This window comes from Pollicipes pollicipes, unplaced genomic scaffold (assembly GCF_011947565.3).
Source record: "Pollicipes pollicipes isolate AB1234 unplaced genomic scaffold, Ppol_2.1 Scaffold_860;HRSCAF=989_pilon_pilon_pilon, whole genome shotgun sequence".
NCBI classification, from domain to species: domain Eukaryota; kingdom Metazoa; phylum Arthropoda; class Thecostraca; order Pollicipedomorpha; family Pollicipedidae; genus Pollicipes; species Pollicipes pollicipes.
In genome coordinates, this window is record NW_023597080.1 from 1 (window position 1) to 24,434 (window position 24,434).

At 56.0% G+C, this 24,434-nt stretch overlaps 1 protein-coding gene across 1 annotated transcript; it reads left to right on the forward strand.

Annotated features, from left to right (window-relative positions):
• The first annotated feature begins 7,775 nt into the window (after nucleotides 1-7,775).
• On the forward strand, nucleotides 7,776-24,426 carry LOC119114506 (uncharacterized). The gene is made up of 13 exons (XM_037238615.1): nucleotides 7,776-7,834; nucleotides 8,945-9,042; nucleotides 11,363-11,478; nucleotides 12,177-12,275; nucleotides 12,629-12,784; nucleotides 14,134-14,249; nucleotides 15,292-15,610; nucleotides 15,773-16,329; nucleotides 17,749-17,858; nucleotides 18,731-18,865; nucleotides 19,363-19,451; nucleotides 21,716-21,975; nucleotides 23,301-24,426. Exons 2-13 carry the CDS (start codon nucleotides 8,989-8,991, stop codon nucleotides 23,384-23,386), a joined length of 2,097 nt encoding a protein of 698 aa, XP_037094510.1. The 5' UTR covers nucleotides 7,776-7,834; nucleotides 8,945-8,988; the 3' UTR covers nucleotides 23,387-24,426.
• Nucleotides 24,427-24,434: the final 8 nt, after the last annotated feature.

The window sequence follows — 24,434 nt, forward strand, 5'->3', positions numbered from 1 at the left end:
GTAACCGAGAATAACCCCGCAGATTAACACATGGGCTCCCGACTAAAACGTACAGAGCCTTTCGGGCGAATGGAGAGAATCCGTGGGAGGCTTTGACAAGAGTGCCCCGGCACACTGTCAGGAAGGGCCTGGCAACAGCGTTGGGCCCTGCGAGTCCGCATATCTATGGGCTTGTAACTCAGAAACTAGAAGGTTGCATGTCTGAACCCAGCATTGATTGGGGTTTCAAATATACCCCCACGTCCAACATGCTTGATAATTCAAATAGCGCAAATGCAAAGAAATCGAGGGTAAGGTGGTCACATAGGGCCCCAGAAACAACGCAGGGCCTCTGGAATGTGTTATGAGCCTTAAATTCTCCAGTCATCACCCTCTCAATCAGTGAAGAATAACCGCTCACGGGCCTTTCACTTTCGATCTGTTGGTCGCCGGGAGGCTCAGAGACGTCCGATTTCGTTGCTTTTGTTTAAAAACCGCGTCTGTTCGGTAGACCTTGGGGCTCCTTCGGAGCGTATGGCCCCGAAGGGGCCTAAGGGGCGTGGCCCCATGGGCCCCTTCCTCTCAGGATCCCCCTGCTTAGAGAAGTCTGACCCCTGTGAAATACCCCGAACCACTGTCAGCCCATGTGAGTCTTTCTGGAAGGTACTTTAGGTGTTTGACATCGTGTGGTGAAACGAATTTATGTCATTTTGTAGCTCACATGCTTTTGCCAGTTGAAGTTGGCTGATGTTCAGAAAGCTGTTAAGTTCCTCTTTAGCCTTTTGCTACAAATAAAGAGACTCGTGACTTTTCAGATGTAAGGACGTGGTGAATTCTGTTGCCTTTATGATTCGTTACTCTGTTACGATCCAGCCCGTGACCCAGGTACCCCTCCAGTTTTGGTTTAAGTGCATGGAGAGAAAAGGAAGAATGACGCCAAAAGCGAAGGGGCTACTTGTTGTCATGCCCTTTTTTACGTTATTTTTGGAAGCAGTTGGGTTTGGCTAGTTGTGGCGTGAATGTTAACCAATTTGAACGGCGGACAACCGCCTGCTTAAAAACACGCAGGATATTTTGTACTGTCTTGTGCTGAAGCAGCAGTATTTTCCGGCTTATTTGGGTATTTTTCTCCTTGGAGATTGGCGGAATTATGACTTCTTCCGAGCTAAGCAATAGAGCTTGGTATTTTGCACGGAATCATGCAGGCGGCTAATAGATCCTGAGTAGTCTTTCGCGCAGCGATCGTATTTGGCCTACACGAATGCAGTCGTAGAGTTTTTCCCGACGGCTCGCGCGTGCCTGAACACTCCACATGAGTGGAACCACTGCCAATGTGTTTGACTACTATAGCGGAATGCCAAGTTACGAACTTAAAGACAACACTGACTCTGTTGCCATGGGCTAGTTTAAAGAAATAGTGGTTTTAACGTCAACAGATGGAAAAGATATCACAAATTCACGGCAAATCAAATTTATCGATGTGATCGTAGACTACTCTTTCGTGGGAGAGGCACGTGCTTGTCATTTTAAGAAGTGAGAGGTTCTGATTTGTTCCCCCAATATCAGATGTGCCGTTAAATGAATGCCTTTCATCCAATAACTGTGAGTCGCTTCAAATAATTGCCTCATGGTATCGTTCCCTGTTTCTCATACGCGGAGTGGAATGAAAGATGTTGCGATGCGGAGCGGAGCGGACCATTTGGTGTAAAAAGTTAAGATTACTTTGTGAGATCATGGACCTATCGCAGGTCAGTCAGGTCATGGTTTCAGCGAAGGCAATTTCTAGGGAATCGTTCAATCTGACCCAACAACGTCGTGTTAGAAGTCATAGATCTTTGAGATACTTTCTTAGGCAAGACAAAAATTGAATGAACAAATTTCATTGACCTAGGGTCAGGTATGAAGGTTAGACCAAGGTCAAAACCGACATGTTGTATTACTGTGGTGCTCGCTTTATGGGGTAGTTTCTGGCGCCCATTTATAATTTATTGATGACAAGGACCGCATGATATACCTTTAATAGGCTTATTCAAGGTCAGCGGAGGTCACTGACGTAAAATGACCCAGGTCAGCACTCTGCTTTTAGGAGCATACTGCCTAGCGTAATCTTTGTCGCGTATTCAGATGCAAGGCTCAAAGCAGTCTTATACGATTTTGGACACCTTCAAAGGGGCAAACAATGTCACTGACCTTAAATGAGCATGTGAACTTTTGCTAAGAACAGTTATCTAGGTTCTGGGGGCCCTTTGGAGACCAATCTGGAATATGACCTTGTTTGACCTCATTTGACCATTGAAGAGCATGACTTAAACCCTGATCTAAGTGAGTTCACGTGAAGGTCAACACACCCTGTGAGTTGGGTGTTTCTAGCTCTCTTAGTTCCTGAGATCTCAGGGGGATGTCAAATTGAGCCCTCACCCGAGCGAAGTGTACCCAACCGGCCACCCCAGCGTGTGTTAACAGTGTTGCCCACCCATGATAATCACATCGTGGAAAAAAAATGCTGAAAGGCAACAAGCAGAATAAAGTTTGGTTGCAAGCATCACTGATGGCCTAATGTTTGAGCTTAGATGTAAAAGCATCGCAAAGCCAAATTGAAAAATGAGATCTTTCATTGATGACGCTCTTGAAATATGCGTATACAGGCTGAAACAAGGCCCACCAAGCCCATGTGGGCCGTCGTTAAATTACGGTGCATGTTTTTAGCCATTGTTCTGCCCTCTGCCCTCTCCCCATCGGTTGCGCGCCAACCGACCCCACCCATCCTGGCTACGCTGCGTTAAGCGTAGTCCTAAAAAGAGTGTCCGTTTGATCCCTTGCAGAACTATAGATATGGAACGAAAAACGAACGTGCTCCTTGTCACGTGAGGACGCAGGTATATCCGTCCTTAAGGACCTAGCAATTTTTTTAAAATATGATTATTTGCAACCAGACCTAAGTGTAGTGTTTATGTTGTCCAAAGGTTCCCCTTTTCCTATATTACGGTTCGGCTACTTACCGAAATGTTCCCCTCCATCCAGCCATGCATAAAATAAGTTATGGACGACCCCTTCGGCATATAGAGATACGGAACCCATACGGTGCATGCTGGTTGTCACCCCCCATGTTTACATTCGCGGATCCAAGGGCTTGGGGTGTGGAGGCAACAGGGTCATAGGATCCAAGGGTTGGGGAGGGAGACACAGGGTCATAGGATCCAAGGGTTTGGGGAGGGGAGACACAGGGTCATAGGATCCAAGGGCTTGGGGTGTGGAGGCAACAGGGTCATAGGATCCAAGGGTTTGGGGAGGGAGACACAGGGTCATAGGATCCAGGGGTTGGGGGAGGGAGACAGAGGGTCATAGGATCCAAGGGTTTGGGGAGGGAGACAACAGGGTCATGGGATCCAAGGGTTTGGGGAGGGAGACACAGGGTCATAGGATCCAAGGGTTTGGGGAGGGAGACACAGGGTCATAGGATCCAAGGGTTTGGGGAGGGAGACACAGGGTCATAGCTCACCGTCCCGGACTGGTGAAAACAACTTATATAGTCCAGGTATGGACAGTTGTGTAAAGTTTGGATCTAGCTTCCCCAGACTGGGTGCTGGAGTGTAGCCATTGGAGACGAAGCCGGACTACTGGCATCAAAGCGGAACCCGAAGGCGATACGGCGGTGTGAAGCCAAAGTCAAGGCCAAAGTTTGTCATTGCGAAGCAGAAGTCAAAGCCGGTGGCTTCGCAGTTTTGAAATAAGAAGCTGAGTTCAAAGTCAGTGGCCTCGAATTTAGGTGTGCTCGGAGCCGAAGTGGAGTGCAATAAATTTCACACAAAACAAACAATCCAGACGTGTCTGCTGGGCAAACATCTCGTCACATACCCTGGACGTAGAAACCACGAGTTCGCAATGTTCAAATGGGCTAAATTGTTTCATAGCTTGGGAGTTTGAGTAAAGTCTTGTTCTTCCATGACTCAGTATTGCTCGTAACTGAATGGGAACATATTCGGATAGCTGCAAAGCGCCATGGTAGTGTCTTTTGAAAGAAATAAGCGTTGTATTTAACCGCATAGTAAATCGAGTTTTCTTCTAACAGGTGATGCTGAAAATGGGAAGCTACGCCGCACGACGCGCACGTCGCCCAGCGAACCCTGTCTATGTAGCGAGGCGAGCCGGGCTGGAGCAGCACTGGCCTGACGGGGGTCTGCCGTGGGAGATGGTGGCGAACGAGCCTCGCCTGTGGGAGGCTATGCGTCAGGCAATGCCAGAGCAGCAGCTGAACATGCTGGAGTGCCGTATCCCGTGGACGGTGGAGCGGTTGCGGGTGCTTGAGGCCGCCACCCGGAGGGCGAGCCCGAGCCTGCCGCAGCTCCCTGAGCCGTCCAGCTTGGAAGTGGAGCCGAGCCTTTCCACGCAGCCACCAACCATGCATCAGCCACCGAGCCGCGCGCCGGTCCAGGGCCCTCGCGCCTCGCCCCGGCCCGCTGGCGCGCCGGCCGCCGGAGACGTGGAGCGGTACCGGCCCGTCATCCAGAACCTGGCCAGCAACCTGGGCAGTTCGCACTCGCGGGAGCTGGCGTACGAGCTGGGGCTGCCCATCGGCACGGTGGACGGCCTGAAGGAGTCGAGCCGCTCGGTCAGCGAGTTCACGCGGTCGGTGGTGGTGCGGTTCCTCAGCTCGCCGTGTCTGCACCGCGAGGACCCGATGGACAAACTGCTGACTGCTCTGCGGCGCATGAACCTGAACATGACGGCAGATAATCTAAGCGATCTCATGGACTTCGAGGGTCTGCGGTAGGCGGAACATGTGCTGCTCCGGCCTGCGGTAGCCGGAGCATGTGCTGCTCCGGTCTGCGGTAGGCAGAGCATGTGCTGCTCCGGTCTGCCTTAGGCGGAGCATGTGCTGCTCCGGTCTGCGGTAGGCGGAGCATGTGCAGCTCCGGTCTGCGGTAGGCGGAGCATTAGCGTGTGGTGCTCCGGTCTGTGAAACTGGTCATCATTATCGCTTACATTTCAGGGTGTTCAGCTGTGCTGTACACCTGGCTAGGTGCAAGGCTGCGGAGAGTCGGTCCCCAATCGAGTTATGTAAGGAGGGTGGCCTGAATTCCTTGTGCTAAGAACGAGCGCAGGTGTTTTACCCAGAACTTATTTTAAGCAGTGTTTATTGGTACATTCAACAGGCAGCCACCCACGCGAGAACTGCTATCGTATCTCAGTTAGGGTTGGCTAGCTGCGAGGCTGCACTTACAAACGGGCGTAGGTTTGCCCTGATGTGCGACATTCTGGTATGGTTGCCAGTTTCATCCTGATCATCCGGATCATCCAGCCATCCGGGTCTTATATCTGCTCGCTTGCAGTTATCTATGGTATGTAGCGCGGCAGGCATAATGTTGTTTCGCAAATGACACCGGTGCATCGGAGTCCTGACCACTGTGTGGGTGCAAAATTTTTAATAAGGCTTGTTAGTGCATGATGCACGGATGTTTACCTTGCGAGGGCCCATGTATCCACATGGGCCCTCGCATACGAGGCTCATATACACAGTACGTGTGCAATGATTATCAGCAAGGTGTGGGACCATCCAATGTCTCTGAGATTTGACTATGTTCCGTACAACACCAAACGCGTACCAGGGCAACCGGATGCTGCTGGTCTGGGCTTGGTGTCGTCGGATCGCCGCCGGTTGAAGATAGTGGTCCAGGTGCGAAGAGGGCATTGTTACACACCGTTTCATCAAAAGTTGGCGTGCTATTCAAGACGCTAAGAATGAGTTTGAATTGATGGGTGGAACCTGTGAGGAATGGAATCATAGCTGTAAGGTTCGATGTTGATGGCAAATGCATGCCACATTTGAACTGTTGATATTTGACTGCCAAGTGTGCGTGGCTGATTAGGCCACGTTGATAAGTTAGTCTGTCGCTGGGCAAGAACGAACGAATTACTAGGAACCTGACAAGCTAGATTCATAACAGTACGAGGCAATGTGGTACGCGTAAATGCAATACGAAAAATCTGTACATGAAAATAATTGTGACGCCTACAATTATGCGACGCTTCACGGGCGCAACTTTTTTCGTGAACAGCAACGTGAATGTGAAGGTTTACGTCCCGAGTTTTGCGTACGAAGGTCTCCAACACTAAGGTTTGCGGATTGAAATTTGTGTGCGACGATTTGCTTATGAACAAGGGCGATATAAAGTTCTGCGTGCGAGGAAACACGTTACTCAAAGATGTGATTGGTAGCTTTGCCCGGAGTGTCGCTAGTGTAGTGATTAACGCTTCTATACCAACCGCTGCGCGTCTGGGAAACCAGAGGCAGGGGGTTCGATTCCCCGCGGTGCCCGCTCTTCCTGCCGGGGTGAGGGCAAGCGACGCCATATAGCCTCAGCAGCTGGGTGCGTCGTAGAGTCCGAATGACAACATAGCTTTTCCCGACCTGGGACTCCCTCAAGTGAGTGTCATTATGCGTCATTTATTCATCAGTACAGATAAGACACCCGAAAACAGTGGAAACTTTCGTGGATGAGAAAAACGCTGTACCGATGTGGAGGACTTCAAACCATTAGATAGCCTTCGCGGGTTAGTTGATAGGATTTCTGTAATAGCGCAGAGCTTTTCAGGCAAATGGAAAAAAAAACAAAAACCATCGCAAAGGGTCTCAAAGCTATCGTGTATCCCCAGGCGCGAGGCAGCGCAGGGCGCCCCGAGCAAATGGAAGAACTTTGAGACCAATGTGGACGGCCACAGTGCGGTCGTGAGTGCGGTGGTGGAATGAGACATTGGGCGTCCGGTCTCATAAGACCCTGCAAGCAGAAGGGAAGAACCAGGGTCGTATGATTTCTAAAAACACGTGTTCGGGGGCTGAACGTTGGAAAATGGCGGAACCCAGTCCCTAAATAACGCTAGCAAACGAATTTTTTCTTGGATTTGACCAGCTTTCTGCCCGAAGTTGGAGAGACAGGAACTCAGATTCGGGGGGATGGGGGGGGGGGGGGACGCTCCAACTGAACAGGAAACAACACTGAGAAGAATAATTCGATATTAATGTGGAAGGCACCCTGGGCGATGGAGAAAATTCGCCCGGTCAACATGTGGGGATCTGTCAGCAGGTACAGAGCCCCTGGGCAGCGCTCTGGGTTATAGTACTGTTTTTCCAGTAACAGCTCTCACAAGCACCCAAAAGGTTTTTCTGCTCGTGTGACCTGCATTCCCGTGTGGTATGCCCGTTTCCGGCTTTGTCGAGGCTGGATGTTGTTGTTTTTCCTGCTTCTTGTTACAAATCTGCATTTATTCTGCCGCTGTTGGTTACCTTGAGAATTACAGCCGAGTGCACTGAGGAGAGCCCATTGGCCTCTGTGAGGAGGGGGGGGGGGGGGGGGGGGCGGTCATCTCCCCATGCGGCTCCCCCTGACTACGCCCCTGTTCGGGTGGTCCAAAAACCCGCATTAAACATTCATTTGGACAATTAAAGAGCACATCATGAAGGTCTGATCACATGCCCACATAGGGGTCGCCAGGGTCAAGCGCGTTTAGACACTAGGGGTCATTATTTTATTATGCCATTCGCATTTATGCTTGATTCGACGCTTGATGCTGGCGAGTTGTAGCTTCCCAGGTCTATGTCTTGGGACCAATCATGCGGTGGTGATCTGGTGCTGTGAAAAGATGGCTAGCAAGGAACGCAAGCCCAGCTACTTTTTATTGCATTCCAGCCAGAACGTTTATTGCGGGGGTGTTTAGTGGTCTTGTGACGTCACGCCTGCAATCAGCTGAAGGTTTTGTGACCTTCACAGGGCGCACCGTCTCGCATGATCAGCTGGCAGCCCCGCCGCGGCAGACCTCGCCTGATGGGGACGGTTCGGTGTTGATGGGGAACGAGAAGGCGAGTTGTTGGTATTGTGTCATGAGTTACAACATAGTTTGGCCAAGATTCTTAAAGCATTTGCAAATTTATGATGCATAGCGATACCAATTGGCATGGTTGTCATGCTGGATTCAGTTAATTCAGCTGTTTTGAGAGGCAAGCATGTGCAAACTAGCGGTACTTTGGGAGCAGTTTACGTGTCGTCAGTCCCATAAACCCGTCATTGCTGATAGGACCTGCTTGCTGCTCCATATTCATTGTTCCTGTCCATTTGTAGACCCACCTGTAGCTTGGGGGCAGTGGAAATCGAGACCACAGGTGGCCGAGCATTCAGATTGATAGGCTGGATGTAAGGATTGTGGCAGGCCTACCTTTGTAAGATCAGTGCATCAGACAGCCGTGGGCCCTTCTTCTGGAAAAAGGCCCTTGTGACTCTTACATATATATATATATATTATATGTATATATATATATATATATATATACACATACATTAATACATTTGCATTTATATTGTTTATGAACATGATGCATATTTATTATATGAAGTTGTTTTGCCATCAAAGTTGTATGACAGTCATAACTTTATTTTAACCTGTGGCTAACATGGTTATGCTAACCTTCATGGTCAAGGGGGAGGGAGATCTAGATCCACTTCTGTTGCTGAGCATGTGCAGGTCATGTGAAATGCCCAGTGTCACTTGACAAAAGTCTCAGAGTGAATATAATATTTGGCTAAGTTAACAGAAAGGTCAGCTCACAGCTGGCTAATTGAGGCAAAGCAGCCATCTGGGTGGCCATGTTGCAGTATTGTAAATGTGTAAAACTCTATTTGGCTCTGTCTAGTGAAAGGATCAAGATTGAATTGAATTGACTACAACTGAGAGGTACAACTAGACTGGTGAGTTCGTGATATATAGAACAAGGATTGCTTGGAAGGTACCAACTCTAGGCCAAAATTGTCCTTTGATCCATTTAACACCAATGAAAATTATTGGTTGACCTAAAATTAATTGCTGCTGTCCCATGCTAGCTTACAACTTTTAGATCTTTTAGCCCAGTGATAGGCCTTTGTGATCTGGGAGATGCACTAGGGAGGCAAATAACTATTTTCTGCTTATTTCACAGGAATGAAATGCTAATGGTTGCAAAAACAGCCTAACAGATAATCAATGATGAAGACATCTCAATCCGAATCACTTCCTTCAAAACTGATGCATCGTCAGGTAAGTTGCATTCTTTTGTCATTCAGGTTTGCTTTTGGTGAACAATATGTTAATAAGGATTTGGTGAACAATATGTTTATAAGGAAAGCAGCCCAAGAAACAGTCAACCAACCTTAAATAAAGATGCTGTAAATGGGGTCATGTGATAGATAAGTAGACATGATGCATGATAACCCTATCTTACCTACTGCTGTCATGGATATGAAGGGCCACTTGGTCTGTTAGTTCTGTTCATGTCAAGCTCCTGAAATGGTGAGCTCCTCTCTCATGTATGGTATAAGGAAAGAGTACGTATGCAGTACGCAGTGACTGCCAAGTCAGAATTTCAAAGATTTTCAAATCTGTGTAGCCTGCCTCTGCTCTCTCCAAGTGTTCTACTCCACCTTGCTGAATAGTTCAAGGTGAGAGTTATATTCAGAATGGCATATTAACATTGTGCACAGTAATGGGAGGGTAGACCAGTAAAGGCATAAGTGATCCATGGATTACATCTAGCATCTGGGATGCCTGGAATACTGCAACACTGCTGCTGCTCTCTGGTCACAGAACTTTGGTCCACTGTGTGTCAAAAGTCTGGATCTTATGTGGTTCCAATGGCCTGGAGCTCCATGCCATTCCAGGAGTAAATCTTCTTGGGCATTGCCAACCTAAGTGCAAAGTCATGCACTTTTTCACATTTAACTGCAGGAACCAGGACTTGGACCACCACAACAAGGCATTCAGATCTTTCTGCAGTGTGGATCTGCCCAGTCATCTGTGCACACATTTGTATGAGCTGGTCTTGATGGTGAGGAGCTTCATAGAAACTTGTTCAAATCAAGGGTGGTCCAGACAAAAATGATGTATAAAGACAATCCCAACATGGATGCCTGAGCAATGTGACAGACCTCTTCACTCTAATCTGTCATGCAATTGGGCATGAATACTGTCAGTGACATGCCAAGAAAGCTGGAACATATTGGATAAGTTTGCTGTTGACATCACAGCCCTGAAGCCTATGAAGAAGGTGTTAGTGTTGGAGTGAATCAAAGGTCTTACTGAAGTTGATGCCTTCATTCCACTCCTTCATGGCATCCAATAGCTGAATGGAGCATGCATTTTTTGACAAAAATTTGCTTGAGCCTGGCTGAGCTTGTTTGTATTTGTTGTGTGCTCCAATAGGCTATACCATTATCCAATATTCGATATGCCTCACCAAGGAACCTTGCTTCATGGGTCAAACTGCTGCCCAGCCAACAGAGTGGTAGGAGGATGTCTATTGTCTGCTGTCCTCCTCGCATGTAGGGAAGACATGACCAAGTTTCCAGTCTGAGAGAAGCACACTGATGTCAATGGACTTGCAAAAGGCTTGCACAAGGGAACAGACAGTATTTCAAAAGATCCTGGTGAGGCGCTGGGCTGCCTTCAGCCAGCTGGTGGGCTGGAGGCAGACACATTCATGTCGGCTGAGTCCGCGGTGTGATGTGTCGGGTGGCGAGAGAGCAGTCCGCGGTGTGATGTTTCGAGTGGCGAGGGAGCAGTCCGCGGTGTGGTGTGTCGGGCGGCGAGAGAGCAGTCCGCTGTGTGGTGTGTCGGGCGGCGAGGGAGCAGTCCGCGGTGTGATGTTTCGAGTGGCGAGGGAGCAGTCCGCGGTGTGGTGTGTCGGGCGGCGAGAGAGCAGTCCGCAGTGTGATGTGTCGGGCGGCGAGAGAGCAGACCGCGGTGTGATGTGGTCGGGCGGCGAGAGAGCAGACCGCGGTGTGATGTGTCGGGCGGCGAGGGAGCAGTCCGCAGTGTGGTGTGTCGGGCGGCGAGGGAGCAGTCCGCGGTGTGATGTTTCGAGTGGCGAGGGAGCGGTCCGCGGTGTGGTGTGTCGGGCGGCGAGAGAGCAGTCCGCAGTGTGGTGTGTCGGGCGGCGAGGGAGCAGACCGCTGTGTGATGTGTCGGGCGGCGAGAGAGCAGACCGCGGCGAGAGAGCAGTCCGCGGTGTGATGTTTCGAGTGGCGAGGGAGCAGTCCGCGGTGTGATGTGTCGGGCGGCGAGATAGCAGTCCGCGGTGTGATGTTTCGAGCGGCGAGAGAGCAGACCGCCTCGCCTGCCCATCCGGCAAGTGCCGAATGTGTTTACCGATGTTGCCGCACCTCAGTTGGTGCCACATCAGCACTACATCCGGGTGGTTCTGCGCGTGTCAGCGGCGGAGCATGGCGAGATTCGCCGAAGCGGATATGACGCGATATGTGCACTGCGGGTACGGCATGAAGGCTCTTGCAAGATGATCTTTGGTGGAGCAATGTTACTTCAGTCACATTGGAAACCGCTGTATTTATGCTTTCGTTCACAGGTCCAGGGGCATTTCCCCAAAAGATCGAAGATCCCAGCTTCGCTGTTCACAAAGTTTCCTGGCAGACTTGCATTCTGTCTGAAGGATATTGTTCCATCGCCCTCAGTATTGAGCAAGTGAGTGCTGGGTATGCTCAGTTGATGTCCGTTTGTCAGTCTAGCTTATGTTTCAATGATGACAATGATTAAAAGGTGAAATCCACACATTTTTAATGGATGGTTTTCTGTGATGAGCTTGCTTAAGCAGTGCTTGTTGTGTGAGCCTTGATCCGTGGCCTCCGACCGCCAAATCCAGGTAGAAATCAACGGTAGAATTTGGTGGTGAAATCTTAACGTGCCAAAATGCGCGACACGATCTAGCCTGCCCTTTGGCGTCAGCCGTCAACGGCAAATGGGGTCGGCCTGGAGCGGCCCGCACCCGCCCTGCCGCTGATGGGGGATCTCAAGGCAGTCGGTCGAGCCAACCGAGCTATCTGGATGGATCATTGCATTCCACGTCAACAGTGATAATGAATAATCTGATTTTTCATCGATTTGAATTTGTAAGAACTGACAGATGCATGTTCGGACGTCAAGTATCTTCATGTTTCATAATTCTGCTAGGTGCAATTCATGGCGGAGAGGCACGGACCATCCGCTCCCTAGCTTTGATATCCCATTCACTCTGTTTAAGACCAGGTGATGTGCGTGAAATGACAAGGCGTTGGCTGGATTGACGTTGAAGCCTCTTGGTATATGACTTGCGTTTTGTGACGCACTGCGCGCCAGTGGCAGGGTGGGAATACCTTGCATTGACATAATTATTGCTGTTTCAGTCACATTTTCCTGGGATTCTCCAAATGTGGTCAGTTTGTTATTTCTTATACTCAGAGCACCGAGTTCGATGAGACGTCCATGATCTACATGCAATTCAGGTGAGCGCACTGCTCAATGTGTGTGTTAGCTCCGTAGCGGGGTGGTGGGGCTGACTGGTGCCTCGTCAGGGATCTTTGTGACAGGGTGGAGCGCGCGCTGTCTCTCGTCCGTCGTGTGCACTCACCAGTGTCGCTGGAAAGCGTGGAGCGCGCGCCGTCTCTCGTCCGCCGTGTGCACTCACTAGTGTCGCCGGAGAGCGTGGAGCGCGCGCTGTGTCTCGTCCGCCGTGTGCACTCACCAGTGTCGCCAGAGAGCGCGACGCCGGCCGCAGTGCCAGCGGCCTGCTGCCCTCCTGCTGGACATGTCTTGGCCGCTGCATGAGGCGGTGATCAGAGCCGCACGCCGTCCATAGGTACCGGCTGCACTGGTGGATCTTTGTGCCGCACCAGAAGCTGCGCAAGGCGGCCGAGGTGACGCTGTTCGGTGAGCAGACGGTGGAGAGCCGCCTGTTCCTGGCCGTCTGCTACTGGCCTGAGGAGGACCACCGCGTGGTGGTGTACGGCTGCAGGTGGGTCGGCCGGCCGGCCGGGGCTCCGGCGCCCGCCGGCAGCCGCAGCCCAGTACACTGCTGTTGGGGGCCAGCGTAGGATGTTGCCATCACACTGTTTTGGTAGGGGTCTGATGACGACAGGATTGAGCGGGAGAGGGGGGGGGGGGGGGGGCGGAGGACAGCCGTGAACCTGCACACTGACGTCACCTGTGGGGTTAGTTACGCTTGGAGTGCATTCCGGGATGTCATGCCGTTTCGGGTTGTGGACGTAATATTATAAAATACTTGTGAATTAATGGTCAGTGGTGTTTTCTGTGCATTATGTTCTATCTGATGGAAGGACTACATGAGCTGCTTGAAACATTTTGTTTGAATTTGATTAAGATGCTTAATATCACAGACCGCCATCAGGTGATCACAGGTGACAGGTGTACCATCAAGGAAAGTTCCACAAGATATTAAAGGTGTAACGTAGTGTACTCAAAGTATGCAGCATAGTGCTTGCGTGCGTGCGCGTGTTTCCACCGATGCTCTCCCTTCTTGCTCGTTTGTTCTCCATGCCAGCTGTCGCACAAACCAGCCGCTGCGTGCCAGAAGGTAGAACAAATGACACTTGTGTCCAAGTTAGACAATGGAAGGCTTGAAAGACTTCGTGACCACCGACCGCGTGACGTGAGCGAGTCCGTCAGATCGGCGACGTCCTGACCTGCACGGTAGTGTGCCGCCTGGACGTGTCTGGCTGTGGCGTGACCTGGCCGCCTGGACGTGTCTGGCTGTGGCGTGACCTGGCCGCCGCCTGGACGTGTCTGGCTGTGGCGTGACCTGGCCGCCGTCTGGACGTGTCTGGCTGTGGCGTGACCTGGCCGCCTGGACGTGTCTGGCTGTGACGTGACCTGGCCACCTGGACGTGTCTGACTGTGACGTGACCTGGCCGCCGTCTGGACGTGTCTGGCTGTGGCGTGACCTGGCCGCCGTCTGGACGTGTCTGGCTGTGGCGTGACCTGGCCGCCGCCTGGACGTGTCTGGCTGTGGCGTGACCTGGCCGCCGTCTGGACGTGTCTGGCTGTGACGTGACCTGGCCGCTGGTGGCCCTGTGACCGGGTGCCGCTGGTGACCTTGTGACCGGGTGCCACTGGTGGCCCTGTGACCGGGTGCCACTGGTGGCCCTGTGACCGGGTGCCACTGGTGGCCCTGTGACCAGGTGCCACTGGTGGCCCTGTGACTGGGTGCCACTGGTGGCCCTGTGACCGGGTGCTGCTGGTGACCTTGTGACCGGGTGCCACTGGTGGCCCTGTGACCGGGTGCCACTGGTGACCTTGTGACCGGGTGCCGCTGTTGACCTTGTGACCGGGTGCCGCTGCCGGCAGCGATCGATCCGAGGACAGCGTGCAGGGCTCGCGCTGCTACCTGACCATCACCGCCGTGCCCTCGCTGGACGCCTGTCTCGACTGTGTCCGTGTAGCCGAATCATACGGCGAGGACGGTAAGCCCCAGTGTGCATCGCCGCCTATCATTCGCGGACCATGTTGTGTTTATCTCAAACGCCTGGGTAACGGTATACAGCCGTCAGATGTGCTTGATATTAGGGACAAGAGCTTTCAGCTCCTTATTTTTGGCATTATGAAGTGAAGCTAGTTTGCTGAGTTATTGACCTTTTATATGCCTGAAGGTGCTGGTTAAGTTATGTTATAGCGGTAAGCAATATTGAGTACCTCCAATACAATCATTGTTTAGCACTGTAGCGTCTTTTCACCATTACCTCCTTGTGTATTGAAGGTCGTTGACTTAATGGTCGTAAGCATTAATCATAGAATCATAATAGTCAGCAAAGAAGTTTGAGCTCGCGCAGCTATCAGTTATGGGTCAGTCGTGGAGTCAGTGATGAAATGAGTCCATGCTGAACACATAACGTGCATGATGCGTCCCGAATTCAGTCAGCGGTCGGTGACTGGTGCTGACTCTGACTGGCTGCCTGTGTGACTGGTGCTGGCTCTGACTGACCAGCTGTGTGACAGCTGCTGGCTCTGACTGGCTGGCTGTGTGACCAGTGCTGACTTTGACTGGCTGGCTGTGTGACTGGTGCTGGCTCTGACTGGCCGGCTGTGTGACCGGTACTGGCTCTGACTGGCCAGCTGTGTGACCGGTGCTGGCTCTGACTGACCGGCTGTGTGACCGGTGCTGGCCCTGACTGACCGGCCGTGTGACCGGTGCTGGCGCTGACTGGCTGGCTGTGTGACTGGTGCTGGCTGTGACTGGCAGGCTGTGTGACTGGTGCTGGCTCTGACTGGCTGGTTGTGTGACCTGTGCTGGCTCTGACTGACTGGCTGTGTGACCGGTGCTGGCTCTGACTGGCCGACTGTGTGACTGGTGCTGGCTCTGACTGGCCGACTGTGTGACCGGTGCTGGCTCTGACTGGCCGGCTGTGTGACCGGTGCTGGCTCTGACTGACCGGCTGTGTGACCGGTGCTGATGTGCGGCCGACAGAGCTGGCCGAGAGCTGACCGGTGCTGATGTGCGGCCGACAGAGCTGGCCGAGAGCTGGGACTCGTGCGTGCGCTTCAGCTGTCTCCGGCACGGCGCCACTGTGCACACGAGCTTCGAGCTGGTGCCACCGTTCCCCGTGTTCCTGCCGCGGCTGAGTCTGCGCCGACGCGGCGCAGTGGTCATCAACACGGGCAACTTCCTGCACGTGGTGACGGCGCAGGTGGCGGCTCCGCGGCCGGAGCCGCCGCCGGCCGACGACGCCAGTTGCGCCGGCAGTGACCAGCTCTCGCTCAGCAGTCTGGAGGTGGACGTGGCTGAGGAGCCGGGGCCGGCGCCGGCGGCGGCGCGCGGCGGCCTGCCGTGGCGTTTTGACCCGCGCTCGCCGCGCGCCGACGACCCGCGGCTGCGCTCGCCTCGGCCGCCGGAGGAGGCGCGCCGGCGGCCGCCGCGACCCGAGCCGACCGCCGAGCGCGCCGCCAGCCCGGCCGAGCGGTGCGGCCGCGGCTGGCGGCGTGGCCTGCCTGCCGTCCGGCAGGCCAACATCAACGCCGACGAGTACGAGTTCTCCGAGGACGGCTCGGAAACGCACCGCGAGAACTTCACCGTTTTTCGCAAGAAGCGGTTGGCCGACAAGAAGTACGAGTTTTCAGACGAGAACTCTGAGAACGTGCCGCGCTTCTTCGCGGCGCGGCCGTCGGTGAGCGGCGAGGGCCCGTGCCTTGTGCCTGTCAGTGACGCGCTACTAAGTCCGGCCGGCGGCATCAACTCCAAGCGCCGCTTGCTGACGGAGGAGGCGGCTGCTGCCGCCGCCGCTGAGGAGCGCCGCTCGGTGGACGGTGACGCCGTGCTGCGTGCCATCAACTGTAACACCGAGCCGGAGTTGTTCTTCAGCAGCGCGGCGGCCGAGAGCGACTGCGAGTCGGAGGCGTCGCTGCTGACGGCCAGTCCGCGGCCGGCCGAGCGCGTGCGGCCGGCTGTCGTGCCGCCGCCGCCTGCGCCCGGCGCCTGCTGCGTCCACCTGCGCCGACGCTACGTCGAGGTCGACGATGAGCTCGTGTCCGTCATCACCGACGTCGAAGGTGGGCTATGTTGTGAGGATGGTGTGTGTTTTGTTTCTGGTAAGTAAACCTCACTTGATGGCACACAGAAACGCTCGCCTGGGAACGACGGTGCCGGCGGGCGCAGGCCGGCCGCCGGTTTGGTGGGATCCAGACGTTACTATCCTGGGGGAGCAGTGTGAGGGGTGCAGCTTCGAGGCGAGCTTAGAGGCCGTGCGCCAACAGGTGAGGGGCCGCACGGAGCAGGCCGAGGGCGAGCTGCCCGGCTCACGCCCACAGGAGGCTCAGCAGCGCACCTCGCCAGTGTGATGGCTGGCCGCTCGGAGCAGGCCGAGGGCGAGCTGCCCGGCTCACGCCCACAGGAGGCTCAGCAGCGCACCTCGCCAGTGTGATGGCTGGCCGCTCGGAGCAGGCCGAGGGCGAGCTGCCCGGCTCACGCCCACAGGAGGCTCAGCAGCACACCTCGCCGGCATAATGGCTGGCCGTTTGGAGCACACGGCCTGCTTATGTTGCTCGTTTTATGCCCACGTCGTGGTCGTTGTTCCGATGCGTTTCTTTGCTTCCAGAAGTGTCGTGAAAACCAGTTCGACTAGGTTAGGGCACTTTTCGTCTTCAAAATGGAATGCAGGAGAGATAGCAGGCGGGGCAATACTGGGTGCGCGTGGGCTATCACTGCTGCCGTGTGTTGTCCGCACGGGGGCCAGACTCTGGGAAGCACGTGGGTTCTCGCGGGGCGATACCCTCCAGGGCAGCCCTGAAGCCGACTACACTACCTTGCTCTCAAAGCAATGTTTCATCGCATGGTTGGCATTTCGTGACAGGAGAGACTCGTGCGCAATCGCTCGTTGAGAAGCTGGGACACGTTCGTAATGGCCAGTGTTGTGGTGTGGCTCTTGCCCCCATGCGTAGCTCCTAACGTCATTGCATTTTAGTCAGACGTGTACAAGTTTGGCCCGTGTTTGGCCTGTGTGGGCAGCGGGGTGTTGTGATTGTGCGCTGTGCTATACAGAGGACGAGCTCGGTCGAGTGTTGTGCCTGTCCGCTGTGTTGCTGTGCTGTACAGGTGACGAGCTCGGCCGAGTGTCTTGCCTGTCTGCTGTGTTGCTGTGCTGTACAGAGGACGAGCTCGGCCGAGTGTTGTGTCTGTCCGCTGTGTTGCTGTGCTGTACAGAAGACGAGCTCGGCCGAGTGTTTGCCTGTCCGCTGTGTTGCTGTGCTGTACAGAGGATGAGCTCGGCCGAGTGTTGTGCCTGTCCGCTGTGTTGCTGTGCTGTACAGAGGGCGAGCTCGGCCGAGTGTTGTGCCTGTCCGCTGTGTTGCTGTGCTGTACAGAAGACGAGCTCCGCCGAGTGTCGTGCCTGTCCGCTGTGTTGCTGTGCTGTACAGAGGACGAGCTCGACCGAGTGTTGTGACTGTACGCTGTGCTGCTGTGCTGTACAGAGGACGACCTGAGCCGGTCCACGGGGTACCACTACGCCTTGCCGCTGGAGGTGCACGGCTCCGGATACTCCCAGATGCACATGGTCACCCATTCGAAGGCGGAGAAGCTGGTGAGAGCCACGCCCCGATCCTCGGACTGGCCGGCCGCTCTGTGGCCTCTTGAAACGATAGCCGACGAGAAGCCGCTTGGGCGCATCGTCTGCCAGGAGTTCGTCAGCGGGCTGGCTGGCAGGGGATGGCCGCCGCCCATTGCCGGCGGCGAGATGCCAAGTGGATGCTGAAACGCGTGAGGGGAGTTTCGCCCGTTATTTGCCTCTGGTGTCTAAGTCGCCTCACTGTTGAGCGGCCAGCGAATATGCGTGTGGCGCGGTGCTACTGTTAGCGCTGGTGCGCTCCTCAGCCCCGGCTGACCCGGCCCGCTCCTCGGCCCCGGCTGACCCGGCCCGCTCCTCGGCCCCGGCTGACCGGGCCCGCTCCTCGGCCCCGGCTGACCCGGCCCGCTCCTCGCCCCAGCTGACCCGGCCCGCTCCTCGGCCCCGGCTGATCCGGCCCGCTCCTCGCCCCAGCTGACCCGGCCCGCTCCTCGCCCCAGCTGACCCGGCCCGCTCCTCGGCCCCGGCTGACCGGGCCCGCTCCTCGGCCCCGGCTGACCGGGCCCGCTCCTCGGCCCCGGCTGACCGGGCCCGCTCCTCGGCCCCGGCTGACCCGGCCCGCTCCTCGCCCCAGCTGACCCGGCCCGCTCCTTGGTCCCGGCTGACCCGGCCCGCTCCTCGGCCCCGGCTGACCGGGCCCGCCCCTCGGCCCCGGCTGACCCGGCCCGCTCCTCGGCCCCGGCTGACCCGGCCCGCTCCTCGCCCCAGCTGACCCGGCCCGCTCCGTGGCCCCGGCTGACCCGGCCCGCTCCTCGGCCCCGGCTGACCGGGCCCGCCCCTCGGCCCCGGCTGACCCGGCCCGGCACTCTGCCGTCCTGATGCCGCTCCAGGTGCTGCCCTGTGTGCTGGTCAGCCAGCTCAGCCTGGACGTCGAGCAGTTTTGCCACGAGATATCGCAGCGACTGTGCGCAGAGGCCGGCAAGAAGTACTGGTTCTGTAACGACTATGACGTCGAGGTGGTGGAGGTGAGTGGTGACAGTCAGCTGCTGTGCTCTCAGCACGTTGATAGTGAAAGTTAAGTGACAGCGGAATACCTGGACGTACAGTGATTCACATGCACCAAGCCCGGAGATCTAGTCGCGTGGGTTTACGAATGCGGCAGCCACTGGCTTACGAGCGTGGCAGGCGCTAGTCGACACGTGACTTGACTGGCGAGGCTGTGCTCGACACGTGACCTGACTGGCGAGGCTGCGCTCGACACGTGATTTGACTGGCGAGGCTGTGCTCGACACGTGACTGGACTGGCGAGGCTGCGCTCGACACGTGACCTGACTGGCGAGGCTGCGCTCGACACGTGACCTGACGGGCGAGGCTGCGCTCGACACGTGACCTGACTGGCGAGGCTGTGCTCGACACGTGACCTGGCTGGCGGGGCTGCGCGGGACACGTGACCGGGTGCTCTCGACACCGTCCGTCGATGTGAGCGCCGCCCCGGCTGCAGCGGTGTCCGGCCTGCCGTCAGGTGAATCCGGACTCAGGTGACGTGGTGGCCGTGGCCGTGGTGCTGGTGCAGGCCGCCGTCAAGATGAAGGGCCTCTCCAACGCCACCAGGTGAGAGGATGGCGCCTGCTGCGGGGACTCTGGCGGGGCGACGAGGCCTGAGCAGGGCTTATCCTCGACGGGCTGGCTGTCGGGCAGCTGTCATTTGCATGGCCCAGCCATTTAGCGCGTGTCAAGCTTCTTTTCGTTTCTGAAAGCTATTGGTGATCCTGTGGCATTGTGTGCCAAAAGTCGGCAAACAATATGACTGTCCCGTGAACAACTGATTTTGCAGTAGTCAAGCATGCTAAGGGCGCCAATCATGCAATAACACCTGGCGCTGGTTTCGACAAATTTCCAGCGCTTAGAGGTGTGGTTGAACTATACCGGAATAGGGCATATCAAAATTTATCCATTAGGGTGCGCGGCATGTAAATATAGATTGGTGTTACCAGACTTGCTGTCCGGCAGCCCCCCACGCACATTTCGGTGAGTGACAATCGATTGCCGTTTGAACCCCATCCCTGACATCTGACCTGCCTGGACGATCTGCACAGCCCGAGGCGCCCAGATGCTGGGTTGACCGCCTCTCGCTGCATGCTGATTGGTCGATTTAAGCAAGAGAAAGAGTGATAGGCGACGAGCCTCGAGCGAGATTGGCGTAGCATAAAACTACCGACATCCCTGCCACCCAAGATGCCGAATATTGTGGCGCTGCTCGAATGACCAAGGTTATCGGTGCTGGCACCCGGTATCTCCGCCGTAAGCGCGCAGTCTTTTTGGTCCAGCAGCGCTCATCTGATGACGATTATGGCGTCGAAGTTCGCTGTCCTTGTATGAGAACAACTGCGAACCACTAGCTGTGATTACGCAAAATTTCCAGCCGATTATTTATTACAATGTCGATCTATGACTGGAAATTATTGGACGTGGCTCGTTCGCAGGGGTACGCATAATAAATTACACTTTTTTATTTCGTGCAATATAGGTAATACTGCCGATGGTACTCGGTTTGACGGCTGCCAGTCCGCAGCTTCAGCCGTACGCTACGGCTCGGTTGATGGACACGTCTCCGCTGGGCTTTGGGACTAACGTGGCGTAGGTTTTGCGTCGTACGGTGTAAAAGCGAGGGATCCTCGGGACGCGTGCTGCGTGTGTGTGTGGTGGCATAGTTCATAAGTCTGAGCTCGTTGTGCGGACTACAGTCTGTTATGTCGGCCACGCCGTGGTGGTGTTCACCTGCGCTCGCTTCTGTCTTGCTATTCATGTTCAGCCAATGATAGATGATGATTAAAGTCGACAGCATACCCACAGGCTAACTTCAGGGAACGACCGCTGTCTCGCGTCTCGTGTAAATCTTTCTAAGCCACCCAATTGGACCCGACGGGCCCATCCGTATGCCAGCTGTGCATAGTTCCCGTGGTTCCGCGGCTGCATATGAGTAGTGTTATGTGGGAGGGTGGCCGTTCCTTGCGCTGACCCCGGCCGTGTTCGACGCTGACCCCGGCTGTGCCTGACGCTGACCCCGGCCGTGTTCGACGCTGACCCCGGCCGTGTTCGACGCTGACCCCGGCCGTGCTCGACGCTGACCCCGGCTGTGTTCGACGCTGACCCCGGCCGTGTTCGATGCTGACCCCGGCCGTGTTCGACGCTGACCCCGGCTGTGCTCGACGCTGACCCCGGCCGTGTTCGACGCTGACCCCGGCCGTGCTCGACGCTGACCCCGGCCGCGTTCGACGCTGACCCCGGCTGTGCCTGACGCTGACCCCGGCTGTGCCCGACGCTGACCCCGGCCGTGCTCGACGCTGACCCCGGCCGCGTTCGATGCTGACCCCAGCTGTGCCTGACGCTGACCCCGGCCGTGTTCGACGCTGACCCCGGCCGTGCTCGACGCTGACCCCGGCCGTGCTCGACGCTGACCTCGGCTGTGTTCGACGCTGACCCCGGCCGTGTTCGACGCTGACCCCGGCCGTGTTCGACGCTGACCCCGGCTGTGCCTGACGCTGACCCCGGCTGTGCCTGATGCTGACCCCGGCCGTGTTCGACGCTGACCTCGGCCGTGTTCGACGCTGACCCCGGCTGTGCCTGACGCTGACCCCGGCTGTGCCTGACGCTGACCCCGGCCGTGTTCGACGCTGACCTCGGCCGTGTTCGACGCTGACCCCGGCTGTGCCTGACGCTGACCCCGTCTGTGCCCGACGCTGACCCCGGCCGTGTTCGACGCTGACCTCGACCGTGTTTGACGCTGACCCCGGCTGTGCCCGACGCTGACCCCGGCCGTGTTCGACGCTGACCCCGGCCGTGCCCGACGCTGACCCCGGCCGTGCGGACGACAGGCGGCCGCTGAGCTCGGTGCACCGGTACCAGTACCGGGCCTCGTTCACCTTCTCCTGGAACATGGAGACGGGTCAGTACAGCATGCTGACCTCGGACCGGCTGACGGAGGTGACGGACGCCCGGGACCTGCAGCCGGCCGGCGGCGGGCCGCGCTGGCAGCCGGCCCGCCTGCTGGCCACCGCTCTGCGGCACCCCAGCCCGCTGCCGCAGACCGCCTATAACACCGTCAGGGTTATGACCAACCAGCCGGCCCTCACCGGTGAGCGAACGCCGGGCGCTGCCCCCACCACTGCGAACACTAGGCTGCGGTCAGGTACCAGAGAGGCTCCAGCTGTGGTGAGGGGTGTGGCGGGGGAGGGGTTTTAGAGGGGCTCCAGCTATGGTGAGGGGCGGGGTGGGGGAGGGGTACTAGAGGGGCTCCAGCTATGGTGAGGGATGGGGTGGGGGAGGGGTACTAGAGGGGCTCCAGCTATGGTGGGGGTAGGGTGGGGGAGGGGGTACTAGAGGCTTAAGCTGATAGCTTAAGAATGGAGGGAAGTGAGCCTTAATTGAGTGATGTGAGCAGGTGGTGATGGTAGTGCCATGGAGGGAAGTGAGCTTTGATTGAGTAATGTAAGAAGGTGGTGATGGTGGTGCAATGGAGGGAAGTGGGCTTCGATTGAGTGATGTGAGGAGTGGGTGATGGTAATGCAATGGAGGGAAGTGAGCTTTGATTGAGTAATGTAAGAAGGTGGTGATGGTGGTGCAATGGAGGGAAGTGGGCTTTGATTGAGTGATGTGAGGAGTGGGTGATGGTAGTGCAATGGAGGGAAGTGGGCTTTAACTGAATGGCGTTGGGAGGTGGGGATGGTAGTGCAATGGAGGGAAGTGGGCTTTATTGAGTGGTGTGAGTAGGGGATGACGGTAGTGTGGTTTCCTAGTGTGATAGTTTTCCAGTGTGGCACGGCGTGTTATCTGTATCCAAATTCTGGTGCGTGCGCTACAAGCTGTGGTACACTTCACTGTAGGGCTTTAGCATGAGAGCAGTGTCCGTGACTTGCTGTGCGGGACCCCGGATGCAGTGCAGGCGTTGCTGTGGCTGGAATGGCATCCCCTGTGTATGGCGATGTGTTCCCTGCCTCGGCCCGGATTCAGAGTGTGACTGCCGTGTGGTGGGCTTTGCCAGCCTGACGCCTTGGACTGGTGGAGACTGATGAGGTCTTAGATGGTGCTGGTGAGATATGAAGTCAACTATTGATCCTTCACTAATTGCCTTCGCCTCCATTGACGTATGGCTGTTCAGCGGCAGTGACTGTGAATGCCGTGTGGCGACGATGAGGCGGACCGCCGGCTCATCGTCTCGTTAGTATTTGTAGTGTCCAATAGGTAGTTGAATTGTACTTCGGCTTCAAAAGGCATTGGAACCAATTTGCTGATGGTGGGCCACTTTTGTCGAATATATGCCATTGTGAGCCAAAAAAGCTAAGCAGAAGATGTCCGCTTTCCCGCGCGTTGTCATGCCAACGTCTGGGGCCATATTCGGTCGTACCAGCGATGAACAGGCGCCATGGGTGTGCGTTCATCTGACACGACTGTGGTCGGCAGGTACCTCACTGAAGACGATCGTCGACCCGCACAACATGTTGGCCCTGCTTCTGGCGCCGCAGAGGGCGGCCAGTGAGGATCGGTGATTGCGCTCCGGCTTGATCTGGTCTGGTCTGGTCTGGTCTGGTCTGGTCTGGTCCGGTCCGGTCCGGTCTGTTCTCTGGTCCGGTCCGGTCTGGTTGGTCTGGTCTGGTCCGATGCAGCCCGGTCCGGTTCAGTCCAGTTCGACCCGATGTGCTCCGGTTCGCCACCGCCCCGCAGCGTCGGCACCCGGCGGCTCGTTCCTTCTCGTTTCGTTCTTCGCTCCATGGGCTGTGACTCATTCGGGGACCCTGCGCGCCGAACAATACTCGTCCGCTCGGTGGGAGCGGTGTGTCCGAGCGTGCCGTGCGGTGGGCACAGCACCGGCAGCGCTGCATGGCACCGGCTGACATGTCCCAGTCGTCTGTCCTCCGCTGCAGCCAGGCCTCTGCTAGCACAGGACCGCTGCTAAGACATCGATGTTTGTCCGAGGTTTCAAGAACGGGTGTGGAAGCGCGTAAAACACGACGTATAACCGTCGTAAACCAGGCGCATGACCGAAAGATCGCAAAATCTCGTACTTGAACCGGACTTACTGGCGATGCCTTGTTTGGAACAATGTCATCAGCGGCTGTGGCGGCTCACGTTTTCTCTGCGCGAATGGTGCAACAGCGGGTCAAGCATTGGGCCAGTGGTGGCGATGGGCACTATTACTCGTTTCTTACCGAATTTCTGCGTGTGTTGGCGATGGCCGCAGGCTCTTACAGCTCCGTATGCTCGGTAAATATGATCGATTCGCTGTCGCGGTCGCCGCGACACTCACGCGTGTTCCAGCGTCAGTATTGCGTGAAATCGCACTGTCGCCGCATTGGCCGACTGCGCTCGCGACTGGTGGTCGTATTTTCAGCAGTGTGATACGCAACAGACGCCGGCCAAGCCGCCAGCGTAGTGCGCCCCGCCGGCTCACAGCCGGTCATGCTGGTCCCGACTGCTCGAGGATGGCGGCTGTCGATGTGACACCAGCTCAGATCTGACCGTGAGGGCGAGATCGAAGCGTTCCTCCGGACGACTGGCCCTCCCCGTGCCCATATTCCGTTATATTTGTTCTGATGC

Bases quoted from the DNA above. Each gene is read 5' to 3' on its own strand.
- LOC119114506 (XM_037238615.1), top strand. From the start codon at position 8,989: ATGATGAAGACATCTCAATCCGAATCACTTCCTTCAAAACTGATGCAT. The intron at 12,276-12,628 runs GTGAGCGCACTG...CGCCGTCCATAG, and splicing joins ATGATCTACATGCAATTCAG to GTACCGGCTGCACTGGTGGA. The intron at 21,976-23,300 runs GTGAGCGAACGC...TGTGGTCGGCAG, and splicing joins CAACCAGCCGGCCCTCACCG to GTACCTCACTGAAGACGATC.